The sequence below is a fragment of the Salmo salar genome, chromosome ssa18 (genome assembly GCF_905237065.1).
Source record: "Salmo salar chromosome ssa18, Ssal_v3.1, whole genome shotgun sequence".
NCBI classification, from domain to species: domain Eukaryota; kingdom Metazoa; phylum Chordata; class Actinopteri; order Salmoniformes; family Salmonidae; genus Salmo; species Salmo salar.
Genome location: NC_059459.1, coordinates 63,725,105 through 63,749,204, shown reverse-complemented (window position 1 = coordinate 63,749,204; position 24,100 = coordinate 63,725,105). Strand labels below are relative to the sequence as shown.

Here is a 24,100-nt window from a genome sequence, read left to right as displayed (position 1 = left end):
TTAGTCTTTTTACATTTTTTGTTTCGTCAAATACATTGATGGATTAATATGTACAATGCCCAGTATCTCATCATCACTTCTTTTTTTTCTGTTTTCTTCTATAGCCTACTGATGAGTATTACATACATTATACATTGTAAGCACACACCTGTTGTCTGTGTGTCATGTGTACCCCAAGCCCTACAATGACTAGTCTGTATGCATGTGTGTGGATCTGCATGCTCCTGTCCGTCACCCTAACACGTGGCTGAGACCAGTGGGGGCTGCTGAGGGGAGGACGGTGCATAATAATGGCTGGAACGGCGTGAATGGAATGCAAACACATGGAAACCAGGTGTTTAATGTTTCTGATACCACTCCAGCCATTTAACACGAGCCTGTCCTCCCCAATTAAGGTGCCACCAATCTCCTGTGGCTGAGTGTTTGGGTGAGAGGCAAAGGACGCTGCTGTACACAGGGTGTGTCCTTCTACCTAGTTTTGCAACTGGAGTTCACAGCCACAGATCCACCTGTTGTCTTCTGGCTTTCGAGGCAAGCTGCTCTCTCCCACTCTCTTTCCGTTTCTGTCACTCCCTCTCTTTCCCTCCCTCATTTCTCTTTACCTCTCGTCCCCCCTCCCTCTCTATCTCTCGTTTCCTCTAGGTTTATGACATGACTGTCTGTGCCCGGTGCCCATCTAAACTCGGTGTCCTCTACCACCTCTCCTTGGCGCCATCCCAGAATATTCTCTCTATCTCTCATGGGAGGGGTGAACTGTGGCACTGCCGCGGAGGCAACGGAACAGCATTGACTCTGCGTCTCCATGATGACCAGACGGCAGAAGTTCCCAACTCACTCGATCACTCTCTACCTCTCTCTTTCTGATCTGGAGGCTCCAAGTGCAATATTCTCATCCCTCCCTCCATCCATCCATCTCAAAGGCCATTCATTCACAGCTTGGCTCTTTGAAAGACTTTACTCTACTGTCCTGTCACGTTACAGCAACAATGGTCGCTGTAACGTAAGAGCAGCCCTAACAGAGGGAAGCAGTGTGTTTGTGGTTAGCGGTTAGCTAGCGCTTAGCTCCAGTGCAGCTTACTTCTTCACCTAGGACCAAGCCACCGAGCTTTCTGGCTTTTTAGCGTCTCTGTTAACGTCTGTTTAACATTGAGTGGGACATGTCCCCCCCTAAGATCTACGCTCCTGTGTCTAAGTTTAGACTACAAGGTTCACATGTCAGTCTAACAAGGCTAAACATGCCCTGAGGGAAGCATAGAGGAGGCGTTAGGTGAGAGGGAACAAAACCCAGCTTATAAGAAAAGAGCAATAGGGTCAGGGCCACAGTGAATAGACTACAGATACAGTGGTACTTACGTGGTTTTCATTGGCCTTCTGGTGAAGCTGTTTCAGCCTCATATTCCCCTAATACATACAGATGATGATATGTGCCCTTTACTCCCATATTCCATCCTATTCATGGGCAAGGCAGAGAGAGAGTGAGAGCATCTGCTTCATGTTCATACAGATGCAGGGTGTGTGTTTGTGTGTGTGTTGTGTTCTCATTCCTATTCATCCCAACAGGGATTTGGTGCACATATAACCTGGGGTTGAGTTACCAGGCCATCTGGGAGAGACAGACACAGAGAATCATCGCAACATAGACTTAATTAGGCAAAGAACGAGTGAGTGGATGAGGGAGAGACATGAAAGATACCGACTTTTCTCGCTAATAATGCCCATTGAAACTAATTTAATTGTGAGAGAGAGAGAGAGAGAGAGAGAGAGAGAGAGAGAGAGAGAGAGAGAGAGAGAGAGAGAGAGAGAGAGAGAGAGAGAGAGAGAGAGAGCCACAGCCTTTCCCAGGCACAAACAAAGCAGTTGGTCATAATTCCAATGAGATGAGTGATAAACCCTGTTGGCATCTTGCCACTACATAGTTACATCGATCTTATCACTGGGGAGAGAGATGACTAATAAAGGCTTTTTGTTTACGGTAACTAATCATTAAACAGTTTTGATTATGGTTGTTAAAGCCTTTATGATTGTGATTGTACGTGTTTATGTGTCTATGTGTCCATCACTACAGTATGCCGGTACCACCACCTGCCTTTAAAACGGTCTGTGCCCGTCACTTTGCCTTGTTTCCCTTTGTCTCAATCTGTCCCTCCGCACAGACATCTAGACAACTCTTCTTCTTATGAGATCATTACCTTTAATCAAAGGACAACTCCTAGATCTTTTTTGTTGTTGTCGTTTTTTTCTTCTCAAGCAACAAAAGTGAAATTGTCACATCACAGTCAAAGAGCATCAGAATGTCCCATTTAGAATTGTAGATAGGAATAAATTGCATTTTCCCATCATCTAGAAACCCACTATCGTCATGGAGAACAACAATTAAGCTTAACACCCCCTCCCCCCAACCCCTGAATTCTCCCAAATAAACTTCATTATACATAATCACCATTCATTCATTTCATTTTAAAAGGAAACAAATCCATTTGGAAATGGCCCATACGGCATCGATATGAGTCAGAAACATTCATTCTAGTGTCAAAATTGACTGTAAAGTGTAAATAGGATCATTTCGGTCATAAAGTCAGTCTCGTCTAAAACGGAGTTTGGAACATCCATGCATCACAACGGGTAAATAAAGTTTGGGTTTTGACTTGATGATGTCTATTTGCCCACTAACATGGGGTGAACAGCTGCAGTGATTGCTCTCTATCCAATAGCATACATAGTGAGACAAACCTGCCCAGCACGTCACACATTTTTTTTAACTTGAGAAATACTGCACCAAACACCTTAGTTAGATGTAAAATTGCATGGCTAAAACATCCTCGGCAAAACATCAAAACTTATTACAGATTTCTTGAGTTATATTAAATTAATTCTGCGGATTTTGAGGAAGTGAAATAGGCTTCCCGTCTAGTGTCTCATGGGGGCAAACATCATTAACCAAACGCGGAATCGGTCAGGAAACCTTGTTTCTCTAATGAGCAACAGAAAAACACAGGTGTCAATCGGTATGTTCAGTGGCTCTTTAAAGTGATAGTTCACTCCAAAGTTAAAGTTTGTCATCTATATTGATGCTTTCAGACCTCAACGGTGACTGGGTTCATGACCATTGTCCACTTTTGAGGCCAAAAAGCATCAGACTTAACTTTGATTTCTGGCTTCAGTTTGGAAGATTGTGGAGTCATTATATAACAAAAGAAAACATTTCCCAAAAAAATTTGGAAACATTGACACTATTTACTGTTTGTGTTTAATGTGTAAGTGTGTGCTCGTATCACTGCCTTGTTGTGCCTTGCAGTGAACCCTCATTAGAAACAAACCTGGCACAGTGAGGTTGGAAACCAACTACTTTCCTAATCCCACCTCTGCATTAGAAACCATTATGGCCAATTGCCCTGACCACAGATCCCAATCTGGTAGCAATAAAGCTTTGTTATGCTATGAGTCCCGACAGTCATGTGACAAGAGTGAGGATGAAGTGCACGTGGCAGACACCTTGGACTGACCGTCGGAATATACATATGTGCTGGTAGTGAAACGTGGACAGAGAAATGTGGTTCTCTTTGAAGGGTGTTTTCTCTTTCTGTGACGGCTCATATTAGCAACTTACGGTAAGTATTGTTCATGAAGTAATTTCAGAAGTTCTTCCTCTCACCCCTTTCTTTCATACGTGTCCCAGAGGCAAACTAATGAGGCAAGATGTCTCTCAAACATCCAAGACAGTTTTGTTTTTGTTGCAAAATCAAACAAGAGCGCAGGCAAGGTTATAATAGCATTTAACATAAAATAAAATAAAAAAAAGGTCTGAACTTGTACCTAGCTATTTAATATATTGTCAAAACATATTTTTGTTTTGGCACTGATAGGGCCATCCATTGATGAGGTCCTCAATGGAGTCCTCCACGGGGCCAAAACAGCCAGCACGAACCCAATACAAACACGAAGGCAGGGGCCATTGGTCAAGTCATTTCATGGGTCACTACATCCTTGAACATCATTGAAACATCAATAAGGGCAGGGTACCTTAAGTTTACACAATATTGCACAGCCACTAATAGAGAAATAAGAGGAAAATAGACTATATATATTTTGCCCTCATAGCGCTAAAGGGAAAGAAAGGGACAGACATATAGACAGACAGACAGGCAGACAGATAGAAATACATACAGACAGGCACTTTAGTGCTAATGCATAGCAGAAAGAGTATAAAGTAAGAGCCAAAGAGAGAGAGAGAGAAAGACGGCAACTGAGAATCATAAAGGAGGGTTGTGGTCCTATCTATGCCTCAGAACCGAATACTTTGCTAACTAGGCTAAAGTTAGCGTGTTGCCCACAGCTAGCGAGGCACACCATGTTATCAAAGCCAGACGTTAGGTAAGCCAACATTAGCAAGGGCTATTGTTAGCACCTCTTTTATCCCTATGGACTAGCGTGACGAGATGTCCCAGATTTCCTGGGACAGTCCCCAATTTCCTGGGACAGTCCCTGATTTTGGTAGCTTGTTCCCTGTACCCAGAAAAGTCCCCGATTAGCCCTCAGAAAGAAAAAATAAACTTTGGAAATTAAATTGAGGCTGATATTTCAATAATCAAATGCTGTATCCAATCAGATTTGCATGTAAAAAATGTTGTCTGTCCCTGTACAAAACCCGTTTGCTCCCGCGGCTTTGCCGCTGACCTTTTGAGACCTTATAGCAACGTTTGAACAGTGGCACATTGTAACCACTGCATGAACAACCATGCCCATGGCCAGAAAGTGTTGCATGAAACAGTATAGCCTACCAAACGTGGGTGATTCTAGAATTACAACACTGAACAAAAATGGAAAAGCAGTCAGTATCTGGTGTGACCAACATTTGCCTCATGGAACACGACACATCTCCTTCGCATAGTTGATCAGGCTGTTGATTTTGGGCGGTGGAATGTTGCCCCACTCCTCTTCAATGGCTGTGTAAAGTAGTCTGGACTACACGTTTATCCAGAGCATCCCAAACATGCTCAATGGGTGACGTGTGGTGAGTATACAGGCCAAGAAGAACTGGGACATTTTCAGCTTCCAGGAATTGTTTACAGATCCCTGAGGCCGTTCATTATCATGCTGAAAACATGAGGACATGGAGTCGGATGAATTGCACGACAACGGGCCTCAGGATCTCGTCACGGTATCTCTGTGCATTCAAATTGCCATCGATAAAATGCAAATGTGTTCGTTGTCTGTAGCTTATGCCTGTCCGTACCATAACCCCACCGCCACCATTGGAGCACTCTGTTCACAACATGGACATCAGCAAACCACTCACCCACAGGATGCCATACACACCGTCTGCCATCTACCTGGTACAGTTGAAACCGGGATTCATCAGTGAAGAGCACACTTCTCCAGAGTGTCAGTGACCATAGAAAGTGAACATTTGCCCATTGAAGTCAGTTACGACGCCAAACTGCAGTCAGGTCAAGGCACTGGTGAGGACGACGAGCACGCAGATGAGCTTCCCTGAGACGTTTGTGAAGAAATTGTTCTGTTGTGCAAACTCACAGTTTCAATCGCTGTCCAGGTGGCTGGTCTCAGACGATCCCGCAGGCGACAAAGCCGGATGTGGAGGTCCTGGGCTGGTGTGTACACATAGTCTGCCGTTATGAAGCTGGTTCGACATACTACCAAATTCTCTAAAACGGCGTTGGAGGCGGCTAATGGTAGAAAAATCAACATTAAATTCTCTGGCAACAGCCCTATTGGACATTCCTGCAGTCAGCATGCCAATTGCAATTGTGCAAAACTTGAAACATCTATGGCATTTTCTTGTGTGACAAAACTGCACATTTTAGAGTAGCCTTTTATTGTCCCCAGTACAATGTGCACCTATGTAATGATCATGCTGTTTAATCAGCTTCTTGATATGTCACACCTGTCCGGTGGATGGATTATCTTGGCAAAGGAGAAATGCTCACTAACAGGGATGTAAACAAATCTGTGCACACAATTTTAGAGATGTATTTATAGATGTTTTATTTCACCTTTATTTAACTAGGCAAGTCAGTTAAGAACAAATTCTTATTTACAATGACGGCCTACTCCAGCCAAACCCTAACCCGGACGACGCTGGGCCAATTGTGCGCCGCCCTACGGGACTCCCAATCACGGCCGGTTGTGACACAGCCTGGAATCAAACCAGGGTCTGTAGTGAGATGCAGTGCCTTAGACTGCTGCGCCACTCGGGAGCTAAAGAATAAGCTTTTTGTGTGTGTGGAACATTTCTGGTATCTTTTATTTCAGCTCATGAAATATGGGACCAACACTTTACATGTTGCGTTTTATATTTTGTTCAGTATAGATAGGCTAAGAGTACAGAAATTGTGGAGTTATCTATTTCTGTGTTATAATTAATACAAGTATTTGAAAGAACTATGTATAGTTAAATATAGTTCCATACAATTGTTTGTTTTTTTTGCCTTTATCGGCAACAAGCGCCAAGTGTCTCTCTGTGCATTAAATACATATTGACCCAGAGCATATTGTGTAGTGTGTGAGCACGTTGGTATGGGATATAGAATAACTCTGCATTCTTGGATGAGAGGTGTGGGCAGAGAGAGATAGAGATATTGAAAGAGAGGGAGAGAGAGAGAAACATCTGTCAGCTACATTGAAGCGGTGAGCATAAAGTCAACAGAAGCTATGCCGCTAACATCTCTCACAGTAACACAGTCAGGCCAGCTAATTGCTATTATTATCATCATCATCATTATTATTATTCAGAATATATACCAGTACCGGTGCTCTCTTCTTTGTCCGTTACATCTGGTTGCCACAACATATTCTACTTCAAAAGGAGCACAAAAACTGAAGCTTCTTCAGTTCCTTAGTCAATGCTAAGTTCTTTGTAAAATGGCTACAATCAAAAAATGAGGCACTTTTGAGCAGATATATACTTCTATATATTTCCTTATAATACTATGCATATTCAGCCATCATTAGATGAAATCCTGCTTTTTGATTGGTTAATTGTGTTTTCATTTAGGTTGATGATCGAAATATATCATTGGCTCCCGGTCCACAGTCAGTCTTTATTCTTCTCTCTTATTGGCTGAGAGTCCTCCCTTCACGGGCTATCATCGGCACGCATCCCCATTGGTATCACAACCAATAAACTGAAAGCAACAAAATAAAGGTTTTCCATCAGTCTTTCCAAAGTGCTTCAGGGGCGTGACCAGTCCAACTCCTCTCTCTTCCCATTGGTTGTCACAAAAGGATGAGGAGCTCAGGGATCTCCAAGTCTCCCGTAATTTCCCCCCATAATTCCAAGGCCAGGGCATAGACATCAGCATTCTGGAAGCAGAGGAAATGGTTGGGTTAGAAGAACAGTAAACAACAGTATATGATATGAAGATGAACTAAATATTATGACATTCATCTACTGACTACACCTTATCGCCGACATTGTTTGCAAATCTACAATAAAATATCTATGTCTGTTTATCCACAGGAGAATATTGTGTTCTTAAATGAAATATATACAGTGAAGTTGAACAGAGGGATGGAATGGAGGAGTGTGAGACAGCCCGAGAGAGAAATACAGAGAGAGAGAGAGGTTGGACAAGAGAGAGAAAAATATGGAGAGAGGTTGGACAAGAGAGAGAGAAATACAGAGAGAGAGAGAGGTTGGACAAGAGAGAGAGAAATACAGAGAGAGAAATACAGAGAGAGAGAGAGGTTGGACAAGAGAGAAAAATATGGAGAGAGGTTGGACAAGAGAGAGAGAAATACAGAGAGAGAAATACAGAGAGAGAGAGAGGTTGGACAAGAGAGAGAGAAATACAGAGAGAGAGAGAGAGAGAAATACAGAGAGAGAGAGAGAGAGGTTGGACAAGAGAGAGAGAAGAGAGAGGTTGGACAAGAGAGAGAGAAATACGGAGAGAGAGAGGTTGGACAAGAGAGAGAGAAATACGGAGAGAGAGAATGTGTGTGTGTGTATGTATTGTTTTAGGGCAATATAGTCTTTTCCCCATCTTATTACAAAACTAAAGCAAGTACGTCACTAAGAAAAGGTCATCGTTATTTCAATAACATGGAACCATTGAGAGCTCCACATTCACACACACAACACTTGTCTTTGTTATGGAACCTATTGTACGATTGATAATGCCGTCGAGGGTCGTACTGATGGAGGATATTTAGGCTACGGAAAGGAAAAGGACCGAAAATGCACACCATAACACAACTCTCATACGTCTTCCTCTCCATCGGTCGATTATCCCTTTATTAGGGGTAGCTAACAGTCACATGTGACAAGTATGTACTGTAGGTCTATAATAATCATCATGTTTTTAACATCGTCATTAAAGGGCAGATTAAAATATGAGAAAAGGTTGCTGGGGGCCGGCCACATGGTGGATACATCAAATAAACACAGTGTCACGGTTGTCGTAAGAACGGGACCAAGGCGCAGCGTGAGTACAGTTCCACACATTTATTTAAGTGAAACTAACAAAACAAAATAACACTTAAAAAGACCGTGAGGATGTAGTGCCCAAACACACTAACAAACAATCAATATCCCACAAAACACAGGTGGGGTAATAGCTACCTAAATATGATCCCCAATCAGAGGCAACGATAAACAGCTGCCTATAATTGGGAACCATATTAGAACCAACATAGAAATAGATATACTAGATCTCCCCCTAGTCACGCCCTGGCCTACTACACCATAGAGAACCAAGGGCTCTCTATGGTCAGGGAGAGCCCTTGGAGCTGGGTTGGACGCCGTGCCTGGACTGGGCACCGGCGCAGAAGGCGGCTCCGGCCATGGAGCGGGACTGGACACCGTGCCTGGACTCTCCGGACTGTTGACCTTCCCGGGAAGCGCCGGGCCGTTGTCCGTCCCTGGAAGATCCGGACAGTGGACCGTCGCAGAAGGTTCCGGACTGTGGACCGTCGCAGAAGGTTCCGGACTGTGGACCGTCGCAGGAGGTTCCGGACTGTGGACCGTCGCAGGAGGTTCCGGACTGGGAACCGTCGCACTGGAGGCCTAGTGCGTGGAGCCGGTACAGGTGGCACCGGACTGGTGACACGCACTTCAGGGCGAGTGCGGCGAGCAGGCACAAGATGTACCGGACTGGGGAGGCGCACTGGAGGTCTGATGCGTGGGGCCAGCACAGGTTGCACCGGACTGGTGACACGCTCTTCAGGGCGAGTGCGAGGAGCAGGCACAGGATGTACCGGACTGGGGAGGCGCACTGGAGGTCTGATGCGTGGGGCCGGCACAGGTTGCACCGGACTGGTGACACGCTCTTCAGGGCGAGTGCGAGGAGCAGGCACAGGCACAGGACGTACCGGACTGGAAACACGCACTTCAGGGCGAGTGCGAGGAGACACAGGACGTAACGGACTGGGGAGGCGCACTGGAGGCCAGAAGCGTGGAACCGGCCCAGGTTGCACCAGACTGCTAACCGGATCCTCTGGTCGAATGTTGAGCAGAACACACTTGCACAACATTTCTCTCATAACTTCCCCCCATTGCCTACCCGACGGTCTCTGGCTCTTCAGGGCGAGTGCAGGGAGCAGGCACATGACGTACCGGGCTGGGGAGGCGAAATGGAGATCTGGTGCGTGGAGCCGGCACAGATGGCACCGGACTGATGACCCGATCTTCAGCCCGCCTGCAGCCTACTCTTCGCCAACATCATTCTCCGATATCCTTCTTCACATTGCTCCATCGACTCCCAGGCGGGCTCTGGCTCTCTCCTTGGGTCAACCGACCACTTCTCTATCGCCTGCTCTGGCTCTACCCGCGGCTCAGCCGGACACCCCTTGTGTCCCCCCCCAAAAAATCTTGGGGTTGTCCTTGGGCTTTCTGTGGCCACGAACCCTGGCGTCGTCGCTGTCCTCCATTATTACCTTCCGTCTGCCGCCAAGGAAGGGTTTCGCATCCACCCATTACTTCTTCCCATGTCCAAAACTCCTTTACCTCGTGGATACGCTGCTTGGTCCTCTTTTGGTGGGATATTCTGTCACGGTTGTCATAAGAACAGGACCAAGGCGCAGCGTGGGTATAGTTCCACATATTTATTTAAGTGAAACTAACAAAACAAAATAACACTTAGAAAGACCGTGAGGACGTAGTGCCCAAACACACTAACAAACAATCAATTTCCCACAAAACACAGGTGGGGAAATAGCTACCTAAATATGATCCCCAATCAGAGGCAACGATAAACAGCTGCCTCTAATTGGGAACCATATTAGCACCAACATAGAAATAGATATACTAGATCACCCCTAGTCAAGCCCTGACCTACACCATAGAGAACCAAGGGCTCTCTATGGTCAGGGTGTGACACACAGTGATGAATGGTGACCGATTGAGAGAAAGGATTCCCTTGTTCCCTGAAATTTCCCAGGCCTGCTCTCTAACTGCTAATGAAAAAAAAGTGTCTCGTCTATATTTCTGGTGCCTCCCCCCCTCATTCTTCTTCTTCTTCCTGGTGCAGTGCTATATTTAGCGTCCCGGCACAGATGGTGCCAGCTAACAACAGCAGCCAGCGCAGCTCAGCCTGAGAGAGACGCACCAACAATCAGCCCAACGGACCCAGGGAACGCATTGGCACGCACACAAACACACGCGTCTAGACACAGAGAGTGTCTGAGGAGACAGTGACTGGGGTTTACAGAGGATTATATGGATGGCACATTAGACCAAACAGACTATTACTAAACACACACGCACCAATCCATTAGGCTAGTAGGTGCATCCTCTTCTGCTGTTCTAGATCTAAATGCGAACCACTGACATCGGTGCAGTCACATGCAACCAGACCAGACAGGAAGCGTTTCCTTTCTACTGTAATCAGATCCCTCTCTCTCCATCCTTCCCGCTCTCTGCTTGTCTATCGATCTCATTCATTTCCTTGAGTTGTCTTTCCGTTCTGAGATCGAATCGATGTGATGCCTGCGGGTGTCTGCGGGAGTCTGTGTGTGAGTGTCCCTCTCTGCAGGCTCTTTAACTCTTAAGGCCAGATGGGGCTACGACCTGCTTCTGCCACTGACTGGCCAATAAACTGTTCTCTCTCTATTTCAGTCCTCCTGTCAGTCTGTCTATGTGTCTGTCTGGGGCAGTGATGGCTCACTTATTGGGGCAGTCATTGTAGTGCGTGTGTGTTTTGGTGTGTGTCTGTGTGTGTTCGTCTGCCTGTCTGGGGCTATCAATGTCCTTTTCTGTCACAGCTCACTTTAACGATTCATTAACGATAAGACACCCTGTTTCCTGCGCCTTTAAGTAGATTGATTTGAGTGTGTGTGTGTGTGTCACCCTTGCATCTGTCAGTCTGTGAGTCAGTGTCCGCGGCCGCTCACTTAAAGTTGTTTATTAAGATGCAATGCCTTGTTCTGTGTGTCACACGCCGGTCTGTGGATCACTCCAGTGTCTTGTCTATCTGCGTCAGTTGTCTGTCTGTGATGGGGTCACTGTACTTAATAGTCTGACACTGGCTGAAACGAGGAGCCCATGGCACACACACACACTCTCCCCTCTGACCCACTGCCAATTACTTCATGGCTGTCAAGTTATATTACGTTCATTTAGGCAGGTGTGTGAATGTGAGTATGTATGAGCGTATGCATATCTTCTTAGGGATTTGAACCTGTGCAATGTGGGTACTAAAACACACAATGTCGCAGCGACAGTACGCATGCACACACAAGGTGGGGGGGGCCATCACCATAGGAAGGCCTCTGCCAAGCAAAGAGAGTGTCTTATGAAAGCCAGTAGGGAAGAGGGGACCGGTACAAAGAGCAGAGAGAGAGAGAGATATAGCGAGTGAGAATTGCAGTCTCTGTGTGTGTGTGTGTGTGAGACATCTGGGAGATGTATGTACCGTGGATCAGGTAAGGCCTGCAGTATGCAGTAAAAGCTATGGGTGGGTGTGGCTGTGTACCGATACCGATGGAGGATAGGGACTTGTTGCTTTGGCATTTGTTTGAGGGGGAATGGGAATGAGAAAGCATGTGGGTGTGTGACTGTGCTTGTGTGTGTGCGCGTCCTGATCTGTTAAGGACGTCCTGTCCCTGGCTACAGAATGGGAGAGGGGGAAGCCAACAAGAGCAAAGGGTAGTGGGTAAAACAGTGCATGTCCTTTCTCATTCTACTGTATAACAACTCCATTCAGAACATTATGTAGCAGCCTACCTGTCGGCTCTTGATCATTGTAGCCTCTCCTTTCTCCTTCCATCATTTTAATTGCATCCTCCATTGATTAGATAACACTCACCACGCTCCACTCTCGTGAAAAGCAAGAGCAGCAGCATAAATGATAAAATGTCTCTCTCTCTCCCTTCTGCAGCAGTCGCGTTCTGATCTATATGGGCCCTTCCCGGACAAGTCAGTTAAAACTGCACATGCGACTCATGACATTATTTAGAATTCTGGATCCGGACCCGCTGGGTCCTGGGTACAGGTGGATCTGTGAAAACCTCTAATGCCCACCTTACACATTAGATAACTGTGTTGTAGGGCTGAGGTTTAAGGCTCAAGTATGCCCTATCTATGACCTGTGTTCCACAGTTTGGACATCAAGCCTCGCTCTGCCTCTCCCTCTCTTCCACTTTTCTGCCAAAGTATTCGTAGAAGGCTGCAGAATAAATACTGTTCAGTTCAGAGAGGTGATTTACTACCATAAAGACAGGCAAGGCAGCATGGGGCTCCATCCAGCCCTAGAGTCTTGACGCATTCGGCGGCCGGCGCCCTTTTGAAGGCCCTCAGATCAATTTAAAATATACTGCTCAAAAAAATAAAGGGAACACTTAAACAACACATCCTAGATCTGAATGAAAGAAATAATCTTATTAAATACTTTTTTCTTTACATAGTTGAATGTGCTGACAACAAAATCACACAAAAATAATCAATGGAAATCCAATTTATCAACCCATGGAGGTCTGGATTTGGAGTCACACTCAAAATTAAAGTGGAAAACCACACTACAGGCTGATCCAACTTTGATGTAATGTCCTTAAAACAAGTCAAAATGAGGCTCAGTAGTGTGTGTGGCCTCCACGTGCCTGTATGACCTCCCTACAACGCCTGGGCATGCTCCTGATGAGGTGGCGGATGGTCTCCTGACGGATCTCCTCCCAGACCTGGACTAAAGCATCCGCCAACTCCTGGACAGTCTGTGGTGCAACGTGGCATTGGTGGATGGAGCGAGACATGATGTCCCAGATGTGCTCAATTGGATTCAGGTCTGGGGAACGGGCGGGCCAGTCTATAGCATCAATGCCTTCCTCTTGCAGGAACTGCTGACATACTCCAGCCACATGAGGTCTAGCATTGTCTTGCATTAGGAGGAACCCAGGGCCAACCGCACCAGCATATGGTCTCACAAGGGGTCTGAGGATCTCATCTCGGTACCTAATGGCAGTCAGGCTACCTCTGGCGAGCACATGGAGGGCTGTGTGGCCCCTCAAAGAAATGCCACCCCACACCATGACTGACCCACCGCCAAACCGGTCATGCTGGAGGATGTTGCAGGCAGCAGAACGTTCTCCACGGCATCTCCAGACTCTGTCACGTCTGTCATGTGCTCAGTGTGAACCTGCTTTCATCTGTGAAGAGCACAGGGCGCCAGTGGCGAATTTGCCAATCTTGGTGTTCTCTGGCAAATGCCAAACGTCCTGCACGGTGTTGGGCTGTAAGCACAACCCCCACCTGTGGACGTCGGGCCCTCATACCACCCTCATGGAGTCTGTTTCAGACCGTTTGAGCAGACACATGCACATTTGTGGCCTGCTGGAGGTCATTTTGCAGGGCTCTGGCAGTGCTCCTCCTGCTCCTCCTTGCACAAAGGCGGAGGTAGCGGTCCTGCTGCTGGGTTGTTGCCCTCCTACGGCCTCCTCCACGTCTCCTGATGTACTGGCCTGTCTCCTGGTAGCGCCTCCATGCTCTGGACACTACGCTGACAGACACAGCAAACCTTCTTGCCACAGCTCGTATTGATGTGCCATCCTGGATGAGCTGCACTACCTGAGCCACTTGTGTGGGTTGTAGACTCCGTCTCATGCTACCACTAGAGTGAAAGCACCGCCAGCATTCAAAAGTGACCAAAACATCAGCCAGGAAGCATAGGAACTGAGAAGTGGTCTGTGGTCCCCACCTGCAGAACCACTCCTTTATTGGGGGTGTCTTGCTAATTGCCTATAATTTCCACCTGTTGTCTATTCCATTTGCACAACAGCATGTGAAATTTATTGTCAATCAGTGTTGCTTTCTAAGTGGACAGTTTGATTTCACAGAAGTGTGATTGACTTGGAGTTACATTGTGTTGTTTAAGTGTTCCCTTTATTTTTTTGAGCAGTGTATATATTATTATTATTATTATAATATATACAGTACCAGTGAAAAATGTGGACACACCTACTCACACAAGGGTTTTTCTTTATTTTTACTATTTTCTAAGATTCTTCAAAGTAGCCACCCTTTGTCTTGATGACAGCTATGCACACTCTTGGCATTCTCTCAACCAGCTTCACCTGGAATGCTTTTCCAACTGTCTTGAAGGAGTTCCCACATATGCTAAGCACTTTTTGGCTGCTTTTCCTTCACTCTGCAGTCCAACTCATCCCAAACCATCTCAATTGGGTTGATGTCAGGTGATTGTGGAGGCCAGTTCATCTGATGCAGAACTCCATCACTCTCCTTATTGGTCAAATAGCCCTTACACAGCCTGGAGGTGTGTTGGGTCATTGTCCTGTTGAAAAATAATTGATAGTCCCACTAAGCACAAGCCAGATAGGACGGAGTATCGCTGCAGAATGCTGTGGTAGCCGTGCTGGTTAAGTGTGACTTGAATTCTAAATAAATCACAGTGTCACCAGCAAAGAACCCCCTCACCATCACACCACCTCCTCCATGCTTCACGGTGGGAACCACACACGTGGAGATCATCCGTTCACCTACTCTGTGTCTCACAAAGACACGGCGGTTGGAACCAAAAATCTCAAATTTGGACTCATCAGACCAACTGACAGATTTCCACTGGTCTAATGTCCATTGCTCGTGTTTCCTGGCCCAAGCAAGTCTCTTCTTCTTATTGGTGTCCTTTAGTAGTGGTTTCTTTGCAGCAATTCGACCATGAAGGCCTGATTCATACAGTCTCCTCTGAACAGTTGATGTTGAGAAGTGTCTGTTACTTGAACTCTGTGAAGCATTTATTTGGGCTGCAATTTCTGAGGCTGGTAACTCTAATGAACTTATCCTCTGCAGCAGCGGTAACTCTGGGTCTTTCTTTCCTGTGGCGGTCCTCATGAGAGCCAGTTTCATCATAGCACTTGATGGTTTTTGCGACTGCACTTGAAGAAACTTTCAAAGTTCTTGACATTTTCCGGATTGACTGTTCTTCATGTCTTAAAGTAATGATGGACTGTCCATCCAACTACCTCATCCGCATACTGTTATTTATTTAATTGATTTTGATCCTTTGCACCCCAGTATCTCTACTTGCACATTCATCTTCTGCACATCTATCACTCCAGTGTTTAATTGCTATATTGTAATTATTTCGCCACTATGGCCTATTTATTGCCTTACCTCCCTTATCCTACCTCATTTGCACACACCGTATATAGACTTGTTCTATTGTATTATTGACTGTATGTTTTTTTATTCCATGTGTAACTCTGTGTTGTTGTTTGTGCCACACTGCTTTGCTTTATCTTGGCCAGGTCGCAGTTGTAAATGAGAACATGTTCTCAACTAGCCTACCTGGTTAAAAAAAAAAAAAAAAAACTCATTTCTCTTTGCTTATTTGAGCTGTTCTTACCATAATATGGACTTGGTATTTTACCAAATAGGGCTATCTTCTGTATACCACCCCTACCTTGTCACAACACAACTGATTGGCTCAAACGCATTAAGAAGGAAAGAAATTCCACAGATTAACTTTTAACAAGGCACACCTGTTAATTGAAATGCATTCCAGGTGACCTCATGAAGCTGGTTGAGAGAATGCCAAGAGTGTGCAAAGCTGTCATCAAGGCAAAGGGTGGCTTCTTTGAAGAATCTCAAATATAAAATATATTTTGATTTGTTTGACACTTTTTTGGTCATTGCATGATTCCATGTGTTATTTCATAGTTTTGATGTCTTCACTATTATTCTACAATGTAGAAAATGAATGGGTAGGCGTGTACAAACCTTTGACTGGTACTGTATATATATATATCAGTTGGGGTCTCAACTTACTTTTGCAGGTTAGAATAGTAGAATACACAAGGTGCAATTTAGAAATTGGTTGTTCATCAGCAGTTTTTCTCTTGTTATGTCAGTCACTGATAGTCACTCAATTAGCCATGTCAGCTAACATTTTATAGATTGGTAAATCAGTTTAGCAGCCAGCCATCTAAACTTAGTAACCATGGTAAATTTACCATTCGGGGGGGCCCCAATGATTTTGTTAGTCAGTCTCAATCAGATATCATTTTATAAATTGCAACCATTTTTCTCCACCCTATGGCAAAATGTGTAGAATTGCATTAAATTGACTGTAAAACATTTCTCTCTGCTGTCAAGAGGTGGGCTGCTAAAATGTTTTGCACACAATGTAGCACCCGCAAGCATCAGCAGTTCAGCCTTTTTGTGGGCCCCCACCCCCATCAAAATTGCCCATCCCTGGTCTAGACACTAATCTTGGGTCAGTTTTGTTTGTACTCGCAGAGTGGTTGAGGTTAGGGGAGGGTAATCTGATCCTAGATCTGTGGTTAAGAAAAACATGTACCTCGAAGGCTATTTCACATCCCCTGTTTCTTTGTTTCACCTAAAACTGATTTTTCAAAGTCAGAAATATTGGGTACTAGATTAGAGCCCCAAAGGGATTGATTGACAAACTTCTTAGGAAATGTAGACAAAGAGAGAACAAAACTGCTGACCAAACTTCTTATTAGCGAACAGCATACCATGACTCAGGAGGGAGAAACGGGTGTGTGTGTGGACGTGCCCGGACCATACCCCTGTCCTGAGACCTCCTAATAAACGGTGTAATTATTTATAGAGATGTAAGTGGCATCCCATCAATCCAGTCCCCCCTCCCTCCTCCCTGTGATGTTTAGAGTTACCATGTGTAACCTTAGGACCTTCATTCAGAGGAGTGCAGTTCTGTGAAACAGGGTGCACAGGAGAGAGTGTGCGACAGACAAGTGTGTATGTATGTGTGTGTGTGTGAAAGACAAGTGTGTGTGTGTGTGCATGTGGCAGGTAGACAGCCAGCCAGGCCCAACATGGCACCGCAAATATTTATCCATGAGCCTAAGGAATGCTAGGTACTCCATAGGGGCTCTCTCCTTCCCTTCTCCTCACCAGTGGCAAAAGAAAGAGAAAAAGATAACATATTTTTTAGAACTCAACACCCTCCCTCCATTTCTCACCCACCCCCCCCCCCATGTAAGTAGGTTGATAGACTTACAGTGGTAGATTTTTTGCTCTGCTCATCCTAATGAAATGTTGGCGTTTGGAGCCCTGTGGTGAAGACAGCTGATGTGTGTGCGTGTGTTTGTACCGGAATGTCTGCGTGTGTGTGCATGTTTGATATATGTGTAAACATGTGTCGCTGAGGGGGAGAGCAGCAGTAGAGTTGCTGGCTGGTCGTGTGTAAGGGAGAGCGGTGGGATCCAGTAGGATCAGTTGGACTATCTGGACAGCAGGGTAACAGTAGCTGTCTGTAGTCATAAAGCATGTCTGCAACGCTGCTGTTTTTAACCATCCCAGGAGGCTATGTCCCCAACACACACACACTAAGAAACACACTAGGGCTGACCCCATTTAGTCGACAGGTTGATTGTTTGGTCAGTAGGGTGTTGGTTGACCGCAAAAAATATACAGCGCCTTCGGAAAGTGTTCAGACCCCTTGACTCTTTCCACATTTTGTTAGAGCCTTATTCTAAAATTGATTAAATAAAAAAAAATCCTCAGCAATCTATACACAATACACCAAAATGACAAAGCGAAAACTGGTTTGTAGAATGTTTGCAAATGTATTAAATATAAAAAACAGAAATACCTTCTTTACATAAGTATTCAGACCCTTTGCTATGAGACTGGAAATTGAGCTCAGGTGCATCCTGTTTCCATTGATCATACTTGAGATGTTTTTACGAATTGATTATGGTCCACCTGTGGTAAATTCAATTGATTGGACATGATTTGGAAAGACACACACCTGTCTATATAAGGTCCCACAGTTGACAGTGCATGTCAGAGCAAAAATCAAGCCATGAGGTCGAAGGAATTGTCCATAGAGCACCGAGACAGTATTGTGTCAACGCATAGCTCTGAGGAAGGGTACCAAAACATTTCTGCAGCATTGAAGGTCCCCAAGAACACAGTGGCCTCCATCGCACTTAAATTGAAGAAGTTTGGAACCACCAAGACTCTTCCTAGAGCTGGCAGCCTAGAGCTACCTAAAGCTAGAGCTACCCGCAATACACCAGTCTCAACGTCAACAGTGAAGAGGCGATGCCGGGACGCTGGCCTTCTAGGCAGAGTTGCAAAGAAAAAGCCATATCTCAGACTGGCCAATAAAAAAAAAAGATTAAGATGGGCAAAAGAACACAGACACTGGACAGAGGATCTCTGCCTAGAAGGCCAGCATCCCGGTGTCGCCTCTTCACTGTTGATATTGAGACTGGTGTTTTGCGGGTACTATTTAATGAAGCTGCCAGTTGAGGACTTGTGAGGCATCTGTTTCTCAAACTAGACACTCTGATGTACTTGTCCACTTGCTCAGTAGTGCCCCGGGGCCTCCCACTCCTCTTTCTATTCTGTTTAGAGACAGTTTGCGCTGTTCTGTGAAGGGAGTAGTGCACAGCATTGTACAAGATCTTCAGTTTCTTGGCAATTTCTCACATGGAATAGCCTTAATTTCTCAGAACAAGAATAGACTGACAAGTTTCAGAAGAAAGGTCTTTGTTTCTGGCCATTTTGAGCCTGTAATCGAACCCACAAATGCTGATGCTCCAGATACTCAACTAGTCTAAAGAAGGCCAGTTGAATTGCTTCTTAAGCACAGCTGAAAACTGTTGTGCTGATTAACATAATTGCAAAAGGGTTTTCTAATGATCAATTAGCCTTTTAAAATGATAAACTTGGATTAGCTAACACAATGTGTCATTGGAACACAGGAGTGATGGTTGCTGATAATGGACCTCTGTACGCTTATGTAGATGTTCCATAAAGAAATCAGCCGTTTCCAGCTACAATAGTCATTTACAACATTAACAATGTCTACACTGTATTTCTGATCAATTAGATGTTATTTTAATGGACAAAAAATGTGCTCTTCTTTCAAAAACAAGGACATTTCTAAGTGACCCGAAATTTTTGAACGGTAGTGTACATCTACTGAAAAAAGACAGATCTTGTTTGTTTAATAGCCTACCAAATTCGGCTGTTTTTAATCTTTGCTATGTGGTAATAAAGGCTTTACACTTTTTTTCATTACAATAGCTTCTCTGGTATTACTTATAATTGATTTAGTGTTGTTTACACTTTTACAAAATAAAAATACAAATAATAATAATAATGCTCCTTTTTCTCCCAATTTCAATCTTGTCTCATCACTGCAACTCCCCAATGGGCTCGGGAGAGGCGATGGTCGAGTCACGCATCCTCCGGAACATGACCCACCAAACCTCGCTCCTAAACACCCGCCCTTAACCCAGAAGCCAGCTGCACCAACATGTCGGAGGAAACACCATTCAACTGACGACCGTAGGTCAGCCTGCAGGCGCCCAGCCCGCCACAAGGAGTTGCTAGAGCGAGATGTGATTTCATCACACAGCACGAGTCATTCATGTTTTGAAATGCAATCAAGCATTTTAGTTTTAAAATCAAATAAAACGACTTGAATAATTAGCGTAATAAACGGTTCAATTGCGGAAATTGTTTTTAGTCTTTGCTGTAAAAAAGGCTTTACAAAAAAAGCATTACAACAAGACTGTCTGGTACGTTTATAATTAATTTACATTTACATTTTAGTCATTTAGCAGACACTCTTATCCAGAGCGACTTACAAGAGCAATTAGGGTTAAGTGCCTTGCTCAGTGGCACATCGACAGATTTTTCACCTGGTCAGCTTGGGGATTCGATCCAGTGACCTTTCGTTTACTGGCCCAACGCTCTTAACCGCTAGGCTACCTACCTGCCGCCCGACATTTAGTGTTGTTTACATTGTTCCAAACGGCCAGAAAAATTATATTGTAATCTAACAGCACCGGTTTGGCACACATAATATGCACGCAGTGCCTGCTCCTTGCCTTCTATTTCCTGATCGCCAGTATTTTCCACAACTAGTCAAATTTATTCCACACATCCGACTTCCCCTTTAACTCCTGAGCAACCAGTAAACATTCCCCCGAGTTTATTTGTCACGTCCTCCGCATCCATTCTGCTGTCACATGTGTTCGGAGTTTGTTATAACCAATTTATTGATGTGATTATGATATGCTATAGGTCAGGCCCTATCGGTCACATGAATGCAATAAAGAGAGCTGAGGGAATTGGGAATGTTTTTCCTAAAGAAATGAGAGATTTCGGTATGATAACTTTTCAGTCAGAAATGGCTGTAATTATGTTACAGCTTCAGCAACATGGACAGAGCCATAAACACTGTTGAAGTTCCGTAGTGGTCGCTGCAGTATGGAGGCGAGAGAGACAACGGGTGCTAGTCACAGTCACTCGCTGTCAGTTGTGAGCACCATCAAATCCATTGCGGTCAGACTCCCTTTAGTCATTTGTGTGCCTTAATTATTTCATCAAACAGTTCGCTTAAAGTATCCGACAAGCTCAGTGCATATAGTTGATTTGAATTAAACACATATGATGTGTCTATAAATGGAAAAATACACGTTATAGACCAATCGACACACACGTCACCATAATCTTTCACAAAACACATAATCAACCAACAGCACTTAACAACACAAATACACAGTCAGGCATAAATGTTACCACTCTGCCCGACCCCATGGGCACACAGTCGCCAGTAAATATTTAAATGCACCCTCAGTGGTGCTTGATGCGCGTTTTGGTTGGTAATATGATATACAGTGAGGGAAAAAAGTATTTGATCCCCTGCTGATTTTGTACGTTTGCCCACTGACAAAGAAATGATCAGTCTATCATTTTAATGGTAGGTTCATTTGAACAGTGAGAGAGACAGAATAACAACAACAAAAATCCAGAAAAACGCATGTCAAAAATGTTATAAAATGATTTGCATTTTAATGAGGGAAATACGTATTTCACCCCCTCTCAATCAGAAAGATTTCTGGCTCCCAGGTGTCTTTTATACAGGTAACGAGCTGAGATTAGGAGCACACTCTTAAAGGGAGTGCTCCTAATCTCAGTTTGTTACCTGTATAAAAGACACCTGTCCACAGAAGCAATCAATCAATCAGATTCCAAACTCTCCACTATGGCCAAGACCAAAGAGCTCTCCAAGGGTGTCAGGGACAAGATTGTAGACCTACACAAGGCTGGAATGGGCTACAAGACCATCGCCAAGCAGCTTGGTGAGAAGGTGACAACAGTTGGTGCGATTATTCGCAAATGGAAGAAACACAAAAGAACTGTCAATCTCCCTCGGCCTGGGGCTCCATGCAAGATCTCACCTCGTGGAGTTGCAATGATCATGAGAATGGTGAGGAATCAGCCCAGAACTACACGGGAGGATCTTGTCAATGATCTCAAGGCAGCTGGGACCATAGTCACCAAGAAAACAATTGGTAACACACTACGCCGTGAAGGACTGAAATCCTGCAGCGCCCGCAAGGTCCCCCTGCTCAAGAAAGCACATATACATGCCCGTCTGAAGTTTGCCAATGAACATCTGAATGATTCAGAGGACAACTGGGTGAAAGTGTTGTGGTCAGATGAGACCAAAATGGAGGAATGCTGCCTATGACCCCAAGAACACCATCCCCACCGTCAAACATGGAGGAGGAAACATTATGCTTTGGGGGTGTTTTTCTGCTAAGGGGACAGGACAACTTCACCGCATCAAAGGGACGATGGACGGGGCCATGTACTGTCAAATCTTGGGTGAGAACCATTGAAAATGGGTCGTGGATGGGTATTCCAGCATGACAATGACCCAAAACACACGGCCAAGGCAACAAAGGAGTGGCTCAAGAAGAAGCACATTAAGGTCCTGGAGTGGCCTTAATGTGCTTCTGTGGAGGGAGCTGAAGGTTCGAGTTGCCAAACGTCAGCCTCGAAACCTTAACCTGTTATGGCTAGGGGGCAGTATTTTCACGGCTGGATAAAAAACGTACCCGATTTAATCTGGTTACTACTCCTGCCCAGTAACTAGAATATGCATATAATTATTGGCTTTGGATAGAAAACACTCCAAAGTTTCTAAAACTGTTTGAATGGTGTCTGTGAGTATAACAGAACTCAAATGGCAGGTCAAAACCTGAGAGATTCCTTTACAGGAAGTGGCCTGTCTGACCATTTCTTGAACTTCTTTGCCATCTCTATCTTTTACAAAGGATCTCTGCTCTAACGTGACACTTCCTACGTCTTCCATGGGCGCTCAGAGCCCAGGAAAAAACAGAATGTCGTCATCCCAGCCCCAGGCTGAAACACATTATCGCCTTTCTCAAGTGGCCGATCAAGGGACTGTGGGCTTAGGCGCGTGCCCTGGCCGCCCCCGTCTTTGTGATTTTTCCTCTGTTTGCCGAAAAGGAGATTCCCGGTCGGAATATTATCACTTTTTTACGAGATAAATTGCATAAAAATTGATTTTAAACAGCGGTTGACATGCTTCGAAGTACGGTAATGGAATATTTCGAATTTTTTTGTCACGAATTGCGCCATGCGCGCGACCCTGATTTACCATTTCGGATAGTGTCTGGGACGCACGAACAAAACGATGGATTATTTTGGACCAAACCAACATTTGTTATTGAAGTAGCAGTCCTGGGAGTGCTTTCTGACGAAGACAACAAAAGGTAATCAAACTTTTATAATAGTAAATCTGATTTTGGTGAAGGCTAAACTTGCCGGGTGTCTAAATAGCTAGCCCGTGATGGCTGGGCTATGTACTTAGAATATTGCAAAATGTGCTTTCACCAAAAAGCTATTTTAAAATCGGACATATCGAGTGCATAGAGGAGTTCTGTATCTATAATTCTTAAAATAATTGTTATGCTTTTTGTGAACGTTTATCGTGAGTAATTTAGTAAATTGTTAGCAAATTCCCCGGAAGTTTGCTAGTTCTGAACGTCACATGCTAATGTAAAAAGCTGTTTTTTGATATAAATATGAACTTGATTGAACAAAACATGCATGTATTGTATAACATAATGTCCTAGGTGTGTCATCTGATGAAGATCATCAAAGGTTAGTGCTGCATTTAGCTGTCTTCTGGGTTTTTGTGACATTATATGCTAGTTTGAAAAATGGGTGTCTGATTATTTCTGGCTTGGTACTCTGCTGACATAATCTAATGTTTTGCTTTCGCTGTAAAGTCTTTTTGAAATCGGACAGTGTGGTTAGATAAAGGAGAGTCTTGTCTTTAAAATGCTGTGAAATAGTCATATGTTTTTGTATTTTTGAGGAATTTGTAATTCGCGCCACGCCTATCATTGGATATTGGAGCAGGTGTTCCGCTAGCGGAACGTCTAGATGTAAGAGGTTAATGACTTGGAGAAGATCTGCAAAGAGGAGTGGGACAAAATCCCTCCTGAGATGTGTGCAAACCTGGTGGCCAACTACAAGAAACGTCTGACCTCTGTGATTGCCAACAAGGGTTTTGCCAACAAGTACTAAGTCATGTTTTGCAGAGGGGTCAAATACTTATTTCCCTCATTAAAATGCAAATCATTTTATAACATTTTTGACATGCGTTTTTCTGGATTTTTTTGTTGTTATTCTGTCTCTCACTGTTCAAATAAACCTACCATTAAAATTATAGACTGATCTATAGACTGATCATTACTTTGTCAGTGGGCAAACGTACAAAATCAGCAGGCGATCAAATACTTTTTTCCCTCACTGTATACCCAGTTGTACTCTAAAAGCCTTTTCAATCCGTCTGCAGTTGACCTCACTGTGAAA

General features: G+C 44.5%; 1 protein-coding gene across 1 annotated transcript in view; it reads right to left on the bottom strand.

Annotated features, from left to right (window-relative positions):
- Nucleotides 1–2,174: 2,174 nt before the first annotated feature.
- Nucleotides 2,175–24,100, bottom strand: part of LOC106577633 (insulin receptor substrate 1-B) — a 64,916-nt gene continuing 42,990 nt past the window's right edge. Inside the window, exon 4 of the mRNA XM_014155927.2 lies at nucleotides 2,175–7,320. Within this exon, the coding sequence (XP_014011402.2) occupies nucleotides 7,313–7,320 (8 nt within the window). The 3' untranslated portion in view covers nucleotides 2,175–7,312. The remainder of the gene's footprint in view (nucleotides 7,321–24,100) is intronic.